At 39.1% G+C, this 21,578-nt stretch overlaps 1 protein-coding gene across 1 annotated transcript in view; it reads right to left on the bottom strand.

The window, feature by feature from the left end:
* The window catches only part of tox3 (TOX high mobility group box family member 3), a 45,568-nt gene extending 25,151 nt beyond the window's left edge, over nt 1-20,417 (bottom strand). The window contains exon 1 of the mRNA XM_041785805.1: nt 19,622-20,417. Coding sequence (XP_041641739.1) covers nt 19,622-19,723 — 102 coding nt within the window. The 5' untranslated portion in view covers nt 19,724-20,417. The remainder of the gene's footprint in view (nt 1-19,621) is intronic.
* Between the last annotated feature and the right edge of the window lie 1,161 nt (nt 20,418-21,578).

Below are 21,578 nucleotides of genomic sequence, written 5' to 3'. Positions count from 1 at the left end.
ATATTAACAGATCAGAAATCTTTGTCTTATTTAGATGCTTGTGTACTACCCTGTCTATTGCATGGTAAGACAACATGCAAAGATGTGCAGCTTTGCTTCAGGTTGTTGGAAACAGACACTTTCAACATAATTACTTTCATGATGGTGGTCAGTTTTTGATGACAACTCCTGGTTTATATAAATGACTATAAATCATAAAGGACTGTGCCATTATAACGACATATAACAGTGATGTAAGGCTGAAATACAGTTAGCACTGATATTTAGCATATCATATTAGCTTCATTAGATAAAACACAAGCTAGTTAAGTCAAAGTGCTAATTAGTGATGTGAAACTCCCTGGGCTCCGTCTGTGTGAGTCATGTTTTATTGTGTTTTCAGGGCCCTTTAAGAGCAGTTCCACATCTCCTCTGAGGACTGTGACTAACATCCCAAGAAATGTCCCCAGCCACTGGTATCAATCTTCACTGTTAAAAGCTGTACCATGTGGTGCAGCAGCAGCAGCTCCAGCCATAGGCCTCAGAGGATGACCGGAGCAGGGAGTTGAGATTATTATTGTTATTCCCAATTCATTTTATTTAAAGGGGGTGGGGGGCTCATGTTCGTGGCGGTGGCGATTGAGTCAAATGCCAGACTAAATTAAGTGTGATTGGAGGGACCATGCAGCTGACAGTGAGGGACTGCACTAAAATGGGTCAGTGCAGACAATGAAGGCTCTGTAATTAAAATGATGTGACGAGCTAGACAAGAGATCTGGTGGACATGTGAGGGGCAAACAAATGCATGTGTGCATGGATATGTATCTTTGAATCAGGTTTGTAACAACCAGGCAAAACTGAGGAAGCTGAGGAGTTCAAAAAGTTCAATTTTGGTAGATAAAGCCTTACGAAATACAACAAAAATACCAAAAATTTCCAGTAAAGCAAATAGATGTAACGTCTCCTTCCTACTCATATCCAAAAGGCAAGAAAAAAAAAAACAAAAAAAAAAACAAAGAACATGGCATGGACCCAAAGTGAAGCAATATAAAAGACGGATTTTAAAATAGCTGTGGGTAGGAGGCTTTTATTAGAGTGGATTCACAGTTAAAGGTGCTGCGTAATGTGAGCTGCTCTAAGAGCCAGACATGGCTACATGGCAGAGCAAACACTGGGCACTCAGTGTTTTTATTTCACCTTCTGCACCAGCAGCACATTTCTTCAATAACTGTTTAACAGGAGAGAATTAAGAGCTTACATGGAGCCTGATCCCAACGTGAAAAGACTTCACTGTTGCATGATCGCGGGTAGACAAAAAAGAGAAACTTGGCAGTAAATAGAATGAATCTCAATTTCTTTTTTTTTTTTTTTTTTTTTTTTTTTACTAAAATGCATCCTGCTATCTTTCTTTTTATCTTAGGTCAAGATAAAGGTACTTCATTCGAGTTTTTCATAATCAGACAACACAGTTACAATCATATCCTCAATTTTGTTTTCTTACTGCGGCCAGTGTAATTTTACCGCTTCTCCACCTTTTAAATCCCAGCGCAGGAATATTTGTATGAAAGAATTTCCAGTGGGAAATAAGGTGTTTTACAGCCATTACAGCAAACAAAATTATTTCAACCTCAGGGCGAACACAATATTGCACCAACATGACCCCATCTCACCCGCCATATGATGGAGTAACCACCGCACAGATCCTATCAGTAAACATGAACTGGACAACCCAGAATACATGGCTGAAGAGCCTGTGATAGTACAGCTGCCAACACTGCATGCATACAAAAGCACAATAAACAAGCACTAGCTTTTCGGATCACATCTGAGCACTGAATACTGCTTTCTCAATGGGGATTTTAAGATAATGCGTGACCAGAAAGATGCACATTTATGTAAAAAAGAAAAACACTGAAAATGAGAGGAAGATTTTCCTTTTAATTACTCTCAACAGACTGTTCTTTGGTTTTATTGTAAGATCACAGAGTCATAACACAGCAGCTGTCCGTCAGCAGGTAACCAAAGTGGACACATTCTTCCCTCACACTGAAAACCACCAAACTAATTCAACCAGGAGCCTGGGCTTTTCCAGAAACATATCAACTGCTGACAAGAGATTTTACAGTTCAGTCTAAGCTCAGTAATCACAGCCTAGCATGTGTTCCCTGGAACATGACACTTCTGCTAATAAGTTCTCCAGTGGTCCCAATAAAAGGCAGAGCAAAAACCACAGTTAAATCTCAACCTTCAATCCACAGAAACTTGTGGTCTTTTGTTATGTATTTTTATGTAATTTCTTTAAAACTTGGACTACCACCAGTTTGAAGCCCGTCTTTCAGCAAACTGGAGTGAAGTGCTGTTTCCAGGCCCTTTTAGCGTCTGCAGAAGTTATCTTCTTCCAACCGAGGTCTTCCTCACCAAACACATGCTCATTTAAAACCCAATTCAGCATAAACACTGCAGCTGCCCCTCTGGTGATCACAAGGCCCATTCACGCCCAGCAGGCCGCCACGCATGCAGCTGAGAGCTGACATATATAGATACATTTCCTCCTATGTGTGTAGCAGTCAATTTGTAAAGCAACTCCGCAACACAGCGTGTCCGCACAGTGGGCTCGCAACCCATGTTCTGATCTGTAAGCCCAATCGATTGGTAATTCAGTTTAAAGCTAAAATCATTACTCCCCCTGCCCAGCACTGTCTTTTACTATTAAGACAGCATGTCCTCCGCTACATCAGGTAGCCAAGAGGGGAAGTCCACTGTAAGAATCTTACTCTTCTCCTGCCACAGGAGTATAGAGGATGTGGTAGAATAAAAAGTCTGGGATGTAAATCTAGCTGAAGACAGTTTTGTTCAGCTTGCTTTCTAATATTTTCTCACTTGCTGCTTTGACATTTGTCATCATGCTTCCTTTCATTAGTATTTGATCACTTTTAACCAAGTCTAAACTTGTACCTTTAACTTTTGAAAGATGTCACCACTAATGGCTCTACAATTTCAAAGGAAACATCACAGATGGAAGTTGTCGTAGGAAAAAACCAAAGCACAACCTCAGTTTTCCAAATTACTCCACATGGTACAAGAACATAACATTTCTGTCACAGGCTATGAAACTTAAGTTTGCACTTCAAACCAAAATCACAGGCATACTAGTCAAAATAAAGAAAGTAACTTTAAGTGACTACACAGCTCAGCAGAAATGTTTTATGTTTTTACAAGCTGCCCAGTCATTATGGCGGTGTTGAAAGACAGTTAAACAGCAGCTATAGTTGGTGCATTCTGAGTAATCCCTCCAGTTAAATTTAGATTCAGTATGGATGCCATAAGCAAGTGTGATAACACTGAGATGCAGATGGACCAGAGTGGGGCAGTAGTTGTAGAATTGTTGATTAGGTTTTTTTCTTGTGATTGTAATTGGTTTATCTATCAAAAAAAGCTGCAAATCACTGAGTCAACATCTGACATGCACTGGAATGTAGGAAATCTACACATTTTGTGAAGCACCATAAAATACATGCTATCTAGGTTTCAAACACTCTAACCCTGTTTAAAATGCTACTGCAATACAAGCCTGGCTGTTGTGTTAGCATTGTACAGTAATCCTGTGACATGAAGCTGCATGTGCTGATTAAACAGCAACTGAAAGCACACAAATACTAACTATGGTCTAAATGCTAATGTCTGCATGCTATCATCATAAGCAGGTAAGGTTTACAATGTTAACATTTTAGTATGTTTGCATGCCAATATTTGTGCTAGCCATGAAAAATGAAATCATCTAATTTGTAATTGTACTTTTGCTGATTTTTATCCTCTGTATATTGGTTCAATACTGCACATGTCCTAGTCTTTTTAAATTTAAGAGTACATCCATTGCCAAAACAGTAACAAATCAACATTGTAATACTGTAGCATGACTACTGGCCCCATCCACTACCATGTTACACAATGGAACCAAAATACACAATGGTCCACCATGGCTATGTTTTCTTCAAGGCCTTAGACTTGCAAATGCTGCCAAAACAAAGCTGGTTTCAGCGTTTGCCATAATGGACCCAAAGCCTGAGCGCTGAAATCTCAGTACTATGAAGGTCAACATCCAACATCCTTTTTTTTGAGCTGTTGAGTCTGCTCTGTACTCTCAAGAGCAAATCCTAAAAGAAAGCACAAGCTAAATGGGGTTCCATCTTTGATCTGGCGGGGTGCAAAGCCATTGGCCCACAGCCACAAAGGAGCTTAGGAGATGGAGAGGGCCTCAGAAACATGGTGTAGCTTTCCCACAATGGCTGCTGTTGCATGGACACACAGCTCTTGAGGAAGCTACATGAGAGAGGCTTGGCTTGGTGCTGTTGTCTTGCTTTTGCTGCTAAGCCATGTCTCAGGGCTGTTTACTCTCAGCAGCTTTGAAGCAACTCCAGCTAGAGATGGTATCAGAGGTGTGGGTTTTAACCGAGCTCACTCGGCTCTGCTCGCCATTCTTCCACTGTAGAGCGAGAGGTTGCTGCAGGGTTAAGGAAGCTAATAACTAAAATAAAATGGTTAAATGTCATACTGCAGAATAGTTTTTAATAGAATAGAGTTTGTTTTTGTTGGTGCTAATGGCGATGCTTTTGCTTCTTCTCTGATGGCTGTGAGCTCTGGTCCTTGGATTCACATAAAGCTCTTCTGAAAGCTTCTGGGAGTTGAGTCCTCTCTTATTGCTCTAGCAGCGCTGACGCATTTTTCTATTCCCTGTGTGCTGTTGCTGGCTATTACACTCATTATAGCTGGCTTTGGGACTGTGCTCAGTCAAGAGCTTTACTGATGGACTCAACACAATCCTCTATTTCTTATCTGGTAATGGTACAAAAAGGGACATATTCCAGTTTTTTATACCTTGATTAAAGCTGTTTAAATGTGCATTTGAAAAAAAAACGTACAAACAAGTGAATCGTGCATATGAACCATCCCTTTTTATGAGGTCTAGAACATAAACAATATTCTCATGACAATGAATCCTCCTGGAGCCATTTGGGGGAAAACACCACATGAATTTATAAATATTTATTGAATGTGTGGCTATATGTAGACTTGTTCTGATGTTTCGTCTATGTTTATTTGTCTTTTGCTCATTATATTCAATTCAGTCCAGTAACAGATTTAAAAACTTCTCTGGACCCACATTGGTGTTCAACCTGCATCTTTTCTGTTATTCCTACCATAAGCCTGCACTAAGCACAGTCCGACTGCTTGTTCAATCTCTATAAATCTGAAAAACACAAACTGCTGAGCGGTGACTCATATATCAGTCTATTATATACTACAGGGCTGACTGTATTAAACAAATGGCTAGGCCTGCAGCTGGAAAGAGAGGCAATATAGAGAGAGCAGAGGTTATTGTCTAATTTAAATCTTGGCTGCTTTCCCAGAGCTGTACCACATTCCAATTTGTGGCTGTGTTGCTTGGCGCTCCTGACAGAGGTCCGGCTGCAAATACTCTCCGGCTGCTCTCCAGAAATGTGTCCAAAATGACGATCAACAAGTTGGCAGAGATTAACGGACCAGCTTGGGCATATTAGGTAAAATAATGAAAATGCACACGTACTGGCGCATGCCACTTTTTCAGCTCCTGTGGTTACAATAATGTATCTATAATCATTATGACTTGATGTGCAACAACAAAGGCTCATAAAGAAAGCCAGTGCATTGCATCTGTAATGTGTTTGAGCTCTATAATGAAACAGCAGCTGGAAAAGACATCTGCGAGCATGTAGTAGTTACAGAATGGTTGAACGGCTCTTAGAAGCAATTAGCTGTTTCAAGCATTTTCTCCTTGGCATACTATTGTCCGTTTGTCAGGTGGATTGACAGCACACCAGGACATCATTAGCAAACCTGTCGGCAGCTGAGTTGCGCACATTGTTTTTCTCGTGACAGCAGGCATTGGGCTAAGTGCTTCACTAATGTTTTTAGCAGTATTTAAACTCAAAATGTCACTTAAACATTTTTTTCCTTCTTAAGCAATCGTGAGATTAAGATGCCAGCTTTGAATAATTACAAACACTAAGCTTCAACTTTGATTCCATATCATTGCAGTGACATTTCAAGAGATTTAGAACAAAGAAGCACTACACATCTTTTAGTCATAGCGCACAAATTATTCCTTACCTTTGTGTAAAATGACAGGTTGATGATCAAAGGCACGAAAAGACCTAGGGGTCTGCTCAGTTTTAAGGCAGTGCATTTTTAAGAGAAAAAAGGTAAGTTAGCAAAGTGTTCGCACATGAAAAAAGCTTTGTGCAAAGATATTTTCTGTTGATGACAATTGTCAGAATGTAGCCTCTAATATTTTTCTCTACACTTAATTTCCCTGCTTTTTTAGGCAATTCACTATGAATTATTTGTGAGAAATAAAAAACTACACTTGCAAGATCACAGACATATTACAGTAAAAATCAGAGAACTAGAAATTCAACTAAGCTAATCAACAAAAACAAGGTGTTTTTATCAGGAGCTAGTTTTGATATCTTCATCCAGCGTCTAAAGTCTACAAGTGAATAAAACTCTGTCTTTATAAAGTCAGACAGAATCCTACATGTTGTATTTGCACTACCCCTTTATAGCCGTATTGATTTCCTTCTTTGACCACAGCTCCTTTGAGTACTTTTATCCCATTTCTCCAGTACGGCTGGGTTAAAAAAAAAAGGGGGTCACTGACATTTTTCTCTATTTGAGCCTTGACCTCTATTTTAGAGTCATGCTGTGAGTTTCACCTCCAAAATAAATGACACAGTCTCCTCTGCACTCACACCTTTGTGTACATGTTCCCTCCCATCACTCTTCATTTGTCTTTATCAGGCTCATGTTTGTGCAGGACCTTGAGTCTCTGCTATGATAAAAAGTCTGCATCAGAATGTGTTCTATTGCTGCTTATTATCCTGGCTTCTGTTGTTGATATGCAGTGGTAAAAAAAAACATTAAACCTGTCCAATCAAATATGTCATTGCCAACAATACAAGTAAACAGGGTCTCCCAATTAATTGCATTTAGTTAAAACACCCTGAAAGATAATCGTCACTAATTCAATTACTCTGTATGTAAACATAGCCTGCAATGACAAAATGAGTTGTGTCAATAGGGGGAGCCATGCTGGAAATCCTAACTGCAGCTTTAATCCAGAGTGAGAAGCAGAATTCCCACTGTCGACTTGTCATCGGCTAATTTACCTGCAGCCAGAGGGGGAGATTCACTGGACACATAGGGAGAGTTAATCTCTTCATTCATCTTCACTAAAGAGATCGACCCAATTAGCTCACCACATTGACTGACAGCGCTTGTGTTTGCCTTCTCCCTCCACTTCCCTCCCCCTCTCATATCAGGACGACTACAGTTTAAACTGGCTCCAACCAAAAGGCCTCAGAAATTATTCGAGGGTACTGTACAACAGTGAAATAATCATGATGTCTTTATTCAGATCTGCCGAGTCTGAAATATTCACCACTGCAATTTGCTGTGACTGATTAGCCAGTGGAAGGGTTGCTTGGGGATAGCTCTCCAGAGCTCTGTAATTGAGCGGATTTGACTTAGGAGAGGGTTTTTTTTCCTGCTGATAACTACACACATTCCCATTTTAATGCATTTCTCTTTTTTTTGGCCTCTCCAATAAGCACACCAGAAATATGACGTGTGCAGAAACAGCAGTATTTAGGACAGTTTGTGCTCCAATATCAGTCACTAGAAAATGTCACTGGCATGTTTCATGTAGTGATTTTACAAGACCTCTCTTTCTAGAGCTAGACCAGGTCAGTTTACCTGACAGCTACAGAAGTGTCACATGAAAATTCGATAATAAATGCCCAAGGAAATGCTGATGGCCTCTGATGTCATAAGTGCACATAAAATACCCAAAGTATCCAGAACTATAATGTCCTACATACATTTGTGACATGAAGGACTCTGAAATGGTTAAAGATTGTTTTGTTCAACATGGCTTACACATAGTAAAACTTCCCTCTCCAGTGCAACTGGCCATTCTTTTAACTCAGATATTTTATGAGCCAAATAAAGTCTTTTAAGCACAGAAATAGGACCTAGTCCATTCTCCATCTTAAAAATCAACAATGCAACAGTAAGCAATTAAATGCATCATTGCACATTTTAACACACACAAGGATTCTGCAGAAACAGCCTGGTCTGACATCACCACTATATGGGGTGGCTTAATTATAAGAAAATCAGATAGCTGAATGACAACAGTGTTTATTTTAACAGACATTACCATGTTAATTTTGTGCATTAGAGACTCTAATACATTTAAACATTAGTCAGTTGTTTGTAATGCTTCACTAGTTCCATCTTAAGTTACCTTGAATTATTTAAATAGCAAAGGAAACATTTCACTTCAAATCTGAATGAATTATGATGCTAATTACTGCACTTTCCATGGCATTTCGAGTTTGGCCTGTCACACTGATCATACACAAATATGAGTTATGATTGTGACATTTTGACAAAAGTGTGGTTTTGTCATGAAGCTGGCACATACAAGCGTAGCATTGCAAGGTTTAAGAGGGATGATAAACAGAGCACAGAAGGGGGTAAGCCATCAAATAATGTCTAATAATGAGCTGTTCTCTTATAATCCTGTATGGGTAATTACGAGATTAATACATCAACGCTGGTTTTGGCAGGTTCTGCAGCCAGGAAGGGCTAGATTTACTACAGTGCCTGAGCAACAAAGCACTAAAACAGCCCCCTTTTTCCACATTAAATCTCATTTATATTGTAAAAGGAAGAAAGGAAGATGCTGTTTTTCTTTTTCAAAACACACCACTAATGCTTCGGGGCATGATTTGTCATTGTTATTCAGTGCTTGCTCACCTACACTTAAAACATGATCCTTCTGGATTTTAATTAAGCACCAAGGTACCTCCCAGGGGGTTTGGGCCTGGCAAAGGAAACTACTTTGATTTATGTACTACTTTGTTGTTCCTGCTTGAAGCTTGCCTGTTATGAGAGACTGTGCTGATGAATGAAAGAGTCTGGCAATTATTCTTATTTGTTAATTAGTTCCTATAAGGAATGTATTCTTCTGAAAATATTACTATCTATTGATAATGAAACTGAACATGCCGCTTTCCCTGTCATGTAAACCAGTGACTATGAACAAGTTCATTTTATTTAATCAATTTCATGACAACATACTTTATTATCTATATCTAAAACATATTTGGCTCTTTATTACAACTCCATTAGCACAATCAATATGTATATGCATTTATACATCTAATATGCTCCATAATCATGAGAAAAATCATGTTTGCCAATCATCAATATGATTTAGTATTTTGTGATTCTATTACATCCTCTTAGTGCTCTGTATGTCAAATAAAGACTATTTTATGTTCATAAAGCATGAGAATTATGGCCTTTTTGTCATAAAATAATCTCTTTTTATTGTTTTTTTAAGTAGAAATTTCAAACAGATGAACACATCATTTTTCAGGCCGTACTCACTGTGACATCCTGAAAGCATTATACCCTTCAGCCAAAGATAATACCACTGTTTGCTTTTTACTGTAACAGTATAGTATTGATTACAGCCAGACTTTAATATGAAACTGAAAACACTGGTGAGAATATAATCCAGACTATCCAGGTTACAACAAGCAGCTGTTTTTATAAAAGGCCTCATACACTGCAATAACAGATGACAGATAACATCTCATCTCATGCAATGCAGTTATAAAGGTACTTTAACTGTTGATTATGTTACAGTTTCTACTCTTAAAGTGAAGTTTCTCTCACTCTGTTCATTAAAGAGTCTGATGAACTCCAAGGTGAAACTTGCTGTAGTCACACTTTCTGATAAGTTCATCTCAACCTGCTGTGCCACACTTCCACTTGAACAAATCAAAGCAGTAGCAGGAGACTTTATCTCTCGGTGAAAGTTAAAAGTAAAGATGCTCAACTACTCCAGTGACACATAATGGTTACAGACAGAGACCTTGTACCAGGTCTGCTGTCCTAGATGCATATCAAAAGCTAAAAGAGTCTGAAAACCACAGGGGTGCTGTCGATTGCTACAGTTAGCTCGTGGTGCTGCTGAAGGTCACCACTGCTGAGCAGAGCAGCCACAAGCCCTCATAAAACCATGCAGCGTATCATTATTTTCAAAGTGTTTCATTATGGACGGTTAACCTTGGCTAACTCCAAGCTAACACTTTAATCAGCTGCCTGTAATGCCTTTGAAACAGTGTAATCATTCATCTTCTCTTCTTGTTTATAAGCAGGAGAGACACAAATGTAGTGGAGACTATTCAAATAAAAATAGAGTGATCCATTTCCCTGAGGCTGTGCAGGTATATGAACATTTACACTATGAGTCAGAACCTCCAAAGATGAGGGACCAGATCGCTTTCCTTGCTATGAATGTCATTTGAAAGCATCACCAGTGGCAGTGCAGCGAGGGGAAACCCTGCCAATGCTGAGGCCTCACAGACCTTGATCTTGTTTCTACTTCTGCCACACCACACCATGACCGCATGCGAGGGCTCCCGAGCCAACAGAAACACACACATCACAATAAACACACATGCTGTGAATGAGCCTTGACTTCAACTCCCCAAAATATCAGAAGTCAGTTCAAGAATTTCATGGAGTCCATTCATGACCCCAGCAGAGGTTTCAGATCACAGCCCTACATTATGTGGCCAGAGCTTTTACCGAGACCATTGTTCCTTTTGATCATTTCAGTGAATAAAACTAGATCACTTCATGAATACTTCATGGTTTTCTACAAGCTGGAACTATTACATAAAGAATCCTCAAAGCAGAGATGTTTTAGTAGCATACTGAGAGCTTTGCTCTCTTTAATGACAATTATATCCAACAGAATGATGTAAGAGTGATGTAATGAACCAACAGTGTTTTCTACAAAATCTGCACCCTGCAGAGAGTGTTTGATTCTTCTCCCTACAATAACAGTTTCCAGCAACTACAGCATGATTGATATTCTTATGGTTTGATTGAGTAAACTCAAAGCTTTTGGTTTAGCGTGTGCATCTGTTCACAAACTAATGTCAATAATGAGGAAAAAAGGGTCAGTAAATATAAGGCGTTCAGTCAGTATTCCACAATTTTGCACACCGACACCAGTTCTTTATTTTTTAAAACAAATAAATAAATAAGGAAAGCTGCACTGTTGACCTCTCTGTGTTTGATCCAAAGTCAATTATGACAGACATGTGTAAGGAAGATATGCAGGAGAAACATGTTCTTCTAACAGCAGCTGTTTCATTCATTAGGTCACTACAAGAAAATCCTCTCAGTGCAGCATATGCAGATCGTGAATCATTCAAATTGTAAATAAATTATGGCCAAAAAAGTCATGCTTGTATGCAAAGGATAACATGAAGCTGTGGCAGGGTGAGATGGCAGGTATTCAACTCCATGAGACTATTACAGCAAATTTAAGGGGTGAAGAAAGTTTATAGACTAAAGTTTTCATTTCTAAGGCAGAGACTGCACAGCTAAAAATTACAGTTATTTACCTGACATAAACAGACTTAGTTTGATATGAGGTGTTTGACTAAGATGATTACAAAGTATAAATCAGTGCACACAATCCTGGAAAGATTTGCTGTTTTTAAAGAAAGCACCAAACACATCAGTTTATCCTCTAAAATGATCTTTGTAAAATAAACAGGTTATATCTAAAGATAGTCTTTCTTAAACTCTGCACCACTTTGCTCTGACAAGCTCATCTATCTCAGCATTCAAATAAAACTTTATTTCCCTGTTTTGTTTACACTCTTTACTCAACAGTTCTGAGGTATATTTGCACACCTGCTACTATTGTCAGCCCTTTAGTGCAGCCTGGTAACACAGTGCATTATGGGTATGTGTGATGTGGGGGGGGGGGGGGGGGGGGGAAAAAGGTTGGATTAATCACTCTGTGAAACATGTAATAGTACACACACCTGCAGTCTGTACAGCTCTAATGAGAAAGAAATCCACAGTCGGACTGACATATGAACAATTGTTGGGAGAGTGACTAATCTGTCTGTAGGTGGGCTGCTGCATTTAACAGTCACATACTGCTTTAGGTTACTTTCACAGCTAAGTAAGGGTGAAGGAAAAAGTCAAGACAAACATAATAATTCTTTGGTTTATGGGGCTAATTTATATGTGACAGGAATAAACTCTGCACTTTCAAAAATGATGTGAGCTTTCCTTGTTGAAAACAGAGTTCGAAATATACCAAGAAGAACTGGAGGGTAGCAGTTAAGTATGAAGATAGCAGCAATGAACTCAAGCAGACTTGTCTAAAAAATATGACCCATAACTGTTAGAGACAAAGTCATTCATCACTGGCCTGTGCTCCTTGAAAAGAGCTTAGAAAAAGAGCTTAAGTCAAGCAAGAGAAGTTAAAAGGAAAACAGCTGAATGTTTTGATACAGTCTGTGAGCCCATTAAGAGAATTGGACATTAGATCTATGAAACACGGACTGGCTGCCTCTCTGGAAAGCTTTAAAAAATGAATGTGTCTTAACAGTTAGGCTAACCACAAAAGGGACACAACACTTATTGAATCAGCCAACCAGAAGTGATTGACTGGTCCTTTTGAAAACTGCTTAATTCAGGGTAAAAGCAGTTTTTTTTTCTGGGGCACGGCGAGTTTTTCCTCTCCCTTTTAATAAGTCATTGAGGTCGAGGCTGTCAAAGATGTAGTGAAGCAAACCCAGAATAAAACAGTCTATCATGGTGGAAAAATATCTCCTGTGCAGAGGCCAGCTTTGATTCAAAGAGGCGCAGAAATGACAAAACTCTTTTAACCACTTTTCTACCTTTGATCTTACATGAAAAACTCGCCCAAAAAGTAGATAAACTATTCTTCATATCAGTAACAAACATTCAACTAGGAAAAATCTGCTCACTGGAGTGCTTTTGGTCCTGAGTCAAGTGGTTTTTCAGTCTGATCTCCAACTTATCAAATCCTCAAAGTCACTACCTTAATATTGGTTTTGAGGCTTTCAGGAAAATGATGTTCATTTAAAGCTTTAAATAGCCAAACTTCAAGAGCAACAACTATAAAAACAACTTTTCCTTCATGACTTTGAATGCCCAAATAAAAAATTTTTCCTCCAGCACCAACATGGTTTCATGTATGATATAGAGATGTAGTGAGCATGATCAAAATGAAGTTACAAATGTGGCTCTCTCGTGGATTCCTGTCTTTCATGTATCAGTGAAAGAGATGCTTTGAAAGAAGCATGTAGCTACAAATAGTCCATGTTGTTTTAGTTCAGTGGGGACAAACACTGTCAGATTTAATCCTGAAGCGAAAAACAGAAAATGATACACAGACGTGAGGCAGAATGCGTAAAAACATTCAACATGTCAGTGCTGATTCTTGACTGGTTTTATATGGCAGAGACTATTTGTTCTAAGCCTGACTCCTTGCAGCAGGATGTTGTCAGAGGGACACATTATGCCTGTTGAGTTGAGAAACAAGTTTAGAGTGTGAGGTCTGCTGAGTAATGCACGCAAAGACATAATGAAGTGGATTTATGAGCAGCGATGGCAGCAGTGCAGAAGGTCTTTACGAGTGCTGATCTGGGTAATGGTCTATGTCTGTCTAAGATTTCAGAGCCTCTCTCATATCCACCTCGTAAACAAAACCTGCTCTGATGTTTCCCACAGGTTCACACTGTTGGCTAAATCATCAGAATTTACTTGTAAAACATGCTGAAAATCAACAGAAATGTAAAGGGATTTGGCTGCGCCTGCAAATGCACCATATGTCAACATCTCAACCTGATCAACAAAATAAAGAAGAGTGACAGCTGCGATAATTCAGTGCAACAGGAATCAGAAAGTTATCAGGATAAGAGTTTAACACAAGGCTGCTAAAGCTAATGCTGAGGTCTCTTCTTCAAAAGCTTTTAAGTCTTTTCTCATAAACATTTTGAGAGTTTTTGCCAAGATGTCTCTATGCTAACACATTAGTGCAGGATCACAGTGAATATCAAGAGCTTTGTTCAGCAGGAGTCAGTGTAAAGACTCGTGCAGCATGAAGTGAGAGCTGTGCATTAACATAATGTTAACATCAGACATATGTGTGCGGTGCAATCTGTCACACACAGAGCAGTCATTCTTAGAAGCAGGAAGCTAAAGTACAGTGTGTCTTCAGCAGGCAGACTAAAAATAACACTGTGTAATCTCAGTGGGAAAATTAGGTGTTTAATAAATCTGTTGAACCACATCTCCTGACAAGCTACAATTAAAAGACTCCGCAAAAACACATCAGCTATTCACTTCTCGGACGTTTTAACGTTTAACATGCACCTTGAAGTCAGATATATCAAGTGCAGAGTTTGACAAAGACTCTGAGGTTACACCCCAACCCCCAACTCACACATACAGCATCAGAGCGCGCGCACACACACATTTAAAGCTGTGTTTGGATTTGTTTAGAATGTGTGTGATGAAATGGCACCAGCTGTGTACACTGGAGAGATGCACAAGGCCCCCTGGTTGAGCCCAGTGTTAACCCCTTCACTCCCGATGAAGCACAGAAAAGACAAAGGAGGCCTGGCCCTCTTTGGTTTGGACACAGTCAGAGGTGATTTCCTCAGGGGTCTGTTATTATAAAAGTACAGTTATTCTCCATGTTCCTTCCCTCTGGTCTTGAAGCTGCTGTTGATCTAAGTCCCTATACATATGGATGGGTCAGTAAGGCCTAAATGATCCATGAACATACTTCTGTTCCTCCTACAGTGTATTTTACAACTCAGTAAAGTCCTGTAATAATTACAGCGGCAGTTTTTCATCATCCTGCTCAGGCATACAGTCTGAACAACTTCCTGATTATTGTTTTACAGGAGTGGTTAATCTTTAATATCATAGGTGAGTGGGTAATAAATTTCAAATAGTAATTTTTTTTTCTGGAGTGCCATCATAAAAATAAAAAAGTGCAGATTTAACTGATTTATCATCTGATTTGGTGGAAAGCTTGGTTAATATTGGTAAAGCATTTAACTCCCTAAACACCACTAAAGCCATATTAACTGCAAAAATGTGTTGCCATTGAACACTGGCTATGTTATTGTGTGATTAAGACAGTGTGCAGGATTTTGCCTGAATACGTTTGGCAATCACAATTAAGATAAAAAAGCTCTTATTGTGCCCCCAGGACTAGTATTGTTTGATTCTAGCAAAGCAATAGTGAAGTTCAGAGAGCTGGTACTGTGACAATGCTATAGTAGATGGGTAATTACATACTGTAAATACAAGAAGGAGAAACAGGTGTTAATCATTACCATCCTTCTAACCAGAAGTGTGTTTTGGTATTGAAGTCAGAGCAATTGGATCATGCTGATTTGCTGGAAACTATGGCATAGGTAAGTTCTCAAAGCTGTACAGGACAAAAATGTTGTCATCCTAGTAGGAAGTTTGAAGCGTGTAGATTAGTGCCTGCAACCTGATGCAAAAAATGTGAAAAAAGTGACCTTTGCTCTAGTTGCAGATGCATTTTGAGACAGCACTGGAATGGTATGGTTGTTAAAATTTGTCGATACTTGTAATATCACATGGTTTAAAATTATTTAAATGAACTATTGTATCAAAAAGTAAAGACACATCTGAAAAATTTGATACTTGTTACCAAAAGCTGTGTAAGCGACATTAAAGATGTAGAAATTCAGCAGAATTTTCTGCACTTTATCCATATTAATATGAAAGGTGACCATTCATAAGTTAAATACTTTTCATTTGAGGCCTTACAGTATCTCAAATGCTGCCCATAGTTTTCAAAGACAGAAATTTCTAATTTTCACAATTGTAAAAGATGTGTCTTGGCACTGGGGCTGCCATAGGTTGCAAGTTACATTGCCCAAACTCACCTTCATAACATGGAGCTCCCGCCACACTCAGCTTTTCCAGCAAATTGACAAGAACACTGCTCAGCGCAACCTACCTCCATGGCCTCCTTCTTAATCCTACTTCTAGTTTTGATTTAAGCTGTGCATGTACCAAACTGACAACCAACACTTTGTTTTCCATTCATAAATGTCTCATAATGAGGAAGAAATGCCCTTAAAAAGGCACTTTTGCATCCCCAGGATGCACATGCGCTTTAGCGCCACTTCCTGTGTACATGTGCATTCTGGGCCCACTTGCAGCACAATCAGGAAGTGCCTTTTTAAGTGCATTTCTTCCTCATTATGAGACATTTATGAATGAAAACAAAACACCAGTTTTCTTTTTGGCAAATACGCCTTATGAGATGCTGTTTTTCTTGAACAGCCCTCAATTCAAGACAAGAAGTTAACAGCAGAGATAAGTGCAGCTGGTTAGTTCTAGTCTGCACTCCTCATATTATGTTATTGTTTTGGCTCAGAGCCCCCTGGTGGCAGAATTTAACATATTGTGCGTTTAAGAGCACTGTTAACTGGAAAAATGTGTTGTAAACACTGACTATGCAGATTAGACAGTCTGCGCGAGTTTAACTGAATATTTTTGGCAATCACAATTATGATTACTGTGTCCTTAGGACTTGTATTGTGTTGTTTCATTCATACCAAAGTTATACCAAAGTTCAGAGTTGGTATCACCACAATGCAACAGTAGATAGGTAATTAATTACTCAGATACACTGAATAGCTGCTGCCCAAAATAATGCAACAAAATGCAAAAAACTGGGTTGGATTAGATTAAATTGGATCAAAGGAGGTTGTTTGCAGATTTTTTCAGTTTGTATCTTTCCATCCTTGTCACACGTGTGCTTCAGAGGTGTTCATGTGCATCTGCAAGAGTGCAATTAAAATACTCTACATACTGATAAGTTGGCATCTCTTTAAAAGAATAATGATGTCTTAGTTGTACCAGTACTAGTTCCGCAAACTTAACTTTTAGCACGAGTACAGGTGGAGCGTTAACATTAACATCTGTTGGTTATTTGAGTCTGTGTGTGCCTGGAGGTAATGAGAGCCCACACTAAATGGATTCTTTATCTGAAACATTATTAAACTTTCAGGAAAAAAAAACAGACCAGATGGCTGTAAATATGGCAGTAATGATGGTTCCCTTTCTTGAAACCATTAAAATCAATCACATTTTACAAAAACCAAAGCCAGTCAAATCTAAAAAGCTTCTTGTTTTCGAGTTGTGCATGACTCAAGAGCACATAGGATATTTCTAACAGTCTTGCATCACTGGATACATCAAAATAAGAAATTGGACTCTTGAGGTTTAGATGCATCAATAAATGTAGAAGTCCATGTAATCATTTTAGATTTCTAAACTTTAAAAACATTTACTAACTATTGCCAGATGTTCTTAGCCTGAGCCAAAGAGCCAGAAAAACCAATAGTCATTATCAGAGATAAATTGAAAACAACAAGACTTGGAATAACAATCAATCAGTAAAAGCAGTGGCCTCTGCAGGTTTGCCCTTGAGCATAGTTGATCCGTGTTCAACCTTAAGTCCAGGTAGTTTAAGAGAAGCAGACCCTGCTGCGACAGCCCTGTCTTCCTCCTGCACACTCTGCATTTAATGTTTAAAACTCAAAGAAATAAATCCTTTTGCACCCGCTTTAAAGAGAAATTTATATAAAGGCACTGTGTTTAATTTTACCACATTACAGAGAGTGATTTTTCTTGATGCATTTATTTTATGGGCATAATTCAAGCTGTGTGAAGTTGTGGCATGCTTCTCTTCAGCACCGCTGTTCCTCCTTCATGTCAGTGCCAAGAAACAGGCAGCTTCATTAGTCATGACTGCAGCACCTAATTAAGTTTGTGCCACTCGTTTGGATTTTTCTGTAAATTTAAAAGAATCTATGATGTGTCAAAGTGCCTCTGGGCCACTCTGTCTCTGTTGTCATTAAAATTGAACATTTCCTGTGCCAGCGTTTTCACAGGGTATTGCCTGTTTTCAAATCAAAACTGTGACTCCAGTGAAAAGTTTTGCTGTGACAGCTTATAAATAGATTAAAGAAGGAAAGCTTCAGTTCTGTGTGACTTGTAAGCACGCTACATCTCTGGGATGACAAACGGCTCTGCATTGTGCTACCTTTCAGTGGGTTGATTCTAATAAATAGGGGGCTTATTTAAAAGATGCATGAAAAAAGAGCTCATTTGTTCACCATGGAAAGGCATTGTAATTAGCATGAAATGCATGCTTTGTACTCTCTCCTTCTCTCTAACATTACTGGAGATACTGGATAAGCACCTTTTCACCACCCTCCTTCTCCCTCTACCTTCTCTTGCATTGTAGCCAATTACTGTTACAGATGGAACATTTCAACTGACCTGGGGAATTTATGAGCATGAATAAAATCGCTCTTCAACTCTTACACCAATTCAAAGCGATGTAGTTAAAATTTCTCAAGGCTGATGAAGACATGATGAAATTGGGCACACATGACAACTTGGCCACATGACAAAGAGCTGATGAAACAGTGAGACAAACCTGGTAACTGTTTAGAGCAGAATCAGATTGTGAGGGGCAAAGCAAGCTCCACTAAAAGGGCTGAATTATTTGGGAGGGGGTTGACGTGAGTGTGTGTTTGTGTGTAAGAGAGGAGGAGTGGGGGAATGTCAGGGCTAGCATTGTTTATACTCTATAAAAACACCAACCTGCTGTTGTGTCATTAGGCTGTCATAGTGATGTTCTCTTTCTCTGAAATTGAGGAAGTGAAGCTGTTGATGGATAACCGATCCAAATTGTTCAGGTGTTACATCACTGACAGAATCATAAACTATCATCTGTGTTTTACATAACCTCTTCATCTTGTTTGAGAGTTAATAAAACTGTCAGCAATGTTGTTGCTGACAGCTTAGAGAGGCAGCTGCATGTATTCAGATGGAGGAAAGTGAAAAATATAAACAACTCAGAGTCAAAGGTTTTTAACCTGATACAAGTGTTTGGATGGCATGATATAATACCACATTTTGAAGCTTTACTAATGCCATGTTGAAATGCACAACAGCTGAAAATGGAAAACAGATTAAAAGTGTGCCGTCTGCCTTGCTGTTAAGAAACAAGCTAGCTAAATGCTCTAAAGTTGCAATGATTTATAATTGCTTTGCCAACAACATAACAAATCTACATCTTATTACAAGAAGGTTCATAGAAGAGAATCACAATCAAGCAGCAAAGCAGCCAAATTTACATGTGATCGCCTGCACCTTACTATCATCTTATTAATACATTTAGTGTAATGTAGGGTGCAGATGCACTGACCCAGCACTGATGTTTGGTAACATGTAACTGTATGGCAAATATCGCCCATGCAGTGTTTCATATCACTCAGTCTGCTCAGAGTTAGCCAGTGCAGCGAGGCTGGTCTAAGTACCACTGAGCCACTACACTTATCCTGCCCTCTCTCAATTTGCATGACTAATACAACAACTAAAACAAAGTTAGAGGCAGGAGAGGCAAGCTAATTAATCAACCAAAGGGTTAAATAATTAGTGAATGAAGTCAGCTAGTAACACGTGGAGGCAGCTAAGAAAATTAGCATTGATTTGGTCAAATTAAACTTAGTTTTAGGTAGATTTTCCGTCATTAAGTCTGAGAATTACGGAGCTCTCTCAATGCACCGGCGTGCTCACACAACACAGAACTACCATACAAAACAAAACAATGTGCACTCACCTTGTTGAAGTTGTAGTAACCCAAACAGTGGGAAAAATCCAGGTTTGGTGGGTCTCCTGGGATAGAATTCCCCCCAGCAGAAGGATAAAACCTTACATCCATGGTGAATGAGACAGGGAGCCGCGGAGCTGTAGCCTGCTCTGTACGGAGACCAATTTGTTTCTGCCGTTTACAATCCAAGCGCACACAGAGAAAGAGATGGAGAAAAGAGAGGCGGTGAAACTGACCCAAGCTCTGTTGGGCTAAATGAAACACTGGGATTTTAAAAAAAAGGGTTCAGTTAAAGTTTAGATATTCCTCTTCTACACTTGGTTCAGCCGTTTCATTTCTGAAGAAGCCCAAAAGAAGGACGGACCGAGCCGACTAAACTGTCCCTGAAGGAACGGTAGACGCTGTGTGCCCATGCATTTACACACAGCTGCTGCTGTATACAAAGAAGCCACGAGACCGGCGGCTGAGCGTGGGTCCACCTCCTTTTCCTCCCCCTCTGGATGCAGAAAAAGAGACAAATTAAAACTGAAATGAAGTGATAACCGAGAGGTACGTCCGAAAGTCGAAACAACACTCAGAAAAGTGTCCGTGTCCTCCGCCGTGTCTCTTTGAAGTTAATTTTTCAAAGTTATAAACTAGTTTGTGAAGCAGCTTGAGTGAAAGTAAGCTAACTGCTTTCCGCACGCGCTCGTCTGCTAAATAGTGCAGCGATTGAAGGGTTTGTAAAACAAGCAAAACAACACTCCACAGATGGTGCAATTAGTGAATATGATGTACTACACTGAGCTTACGAGTCCAGCCTTCGGCTCTGCCTGTCGTAGTGATGAACAAGAAGAAATGTGTGAACAAGTCAGCCACTCCCCTAACACTCTAAGCCACTCCCATGAAAACACTGCATTTAAGTCCATGTGACATGTTGGCATATGATCATTAATTACAATCACAGGAGTCTTTCTCTTGCATACATTTCATTATCTTAACACAGATGCAGTACCACACCATTATTTTCTTTGTCTTGTCCTAGCATCAAGTTTAGGGTGTAATTGTAGGTGTCACCAGGGAATAGCACATGCTTTTAGAAACCTTATGTAAATGATACCCACAATTATATCAAGCACATTAAGATCCTAATGTGCTTTATATAACAGAAGGGCCCTGCTAAGTCTACTCAGTTAAATAAAAAAAGTTGGATTCTACAGTTAATTCCTCTTTGTACATGCATCAAGTGGTGCTAACAAGGAGACAGGGAACATTTCTGACTGAGAATCTAGCTTATTCCTGGGATTGCTGTAGTTGTGATTGTTGGTGGTTTCTCCAAATGGCTTACTTAAGTCATCTAAGACCAACAGTGTTTTTTTTTTTTTTTTTTTTTTTAAGAAATAAAAAAAACTCAATTTAGCAATTACTGCTTCATTTTTCTATACCAAGCATCCAGCTAAATGGTATTAAAAGCTGAAAGTTATTTTGTATCTTCTGAAAGGCCCTAGTTCTGGTACCTGTTGCTCTGTTCATGGTACTAATAACTAGACAAAGCTAAACGTTTTTCTCTGGTAAATATGCCGGTCACTGCCTGAATGCATAAAGGATGTGATTCTTTCAAGACAGTCTGGTTGCACACCATTAATTTCAGACAGCCACTCTCGTGAGTGCTCATCTGAGATGCCGTATATCTCAGAATGGAAATAAAATCAGAAATAACGTAAAAAATCAGGTAAAACTTCTGCTTAGGGTTAGGGTTAATGTAACGGTTAGGATAACAAAGGTTAAAAGTTAAAAACCTGATTACGAAATGATTAATAACAATGACTAAACAATCTGTTACTGAGTAAACAGTAAAAACGCTTGTCCTCCATGAAAATATTCCAACACAGCCAGCGTAGTTTACATAGCTTCATTAGCTGTGTAAGCTACATAGATAACATAGCTATGTAGCTAACAGAGCTAAAGCTATGCTAAAGCTATTCTT

The sequence above is a fragment of the Cheilinus undulatus genome, linkage group 1 (assembly GCF_018320785.1).
Source record: "Cheilinus undulatus linkage group 1, ASM1832078v1, whole genome shotgun sequence".
NCBI classification, from domain to species: Eukaryota; Metazoa; Chordata; class Actinopteri; order Labriformes; family Labridae; genus Cheilinus; species Cheilinus undulatus.
Note: the sequence above shows the minus strand (reverse complement) of the source record. Positions and strands in the feature narration are given on the sequence as shown.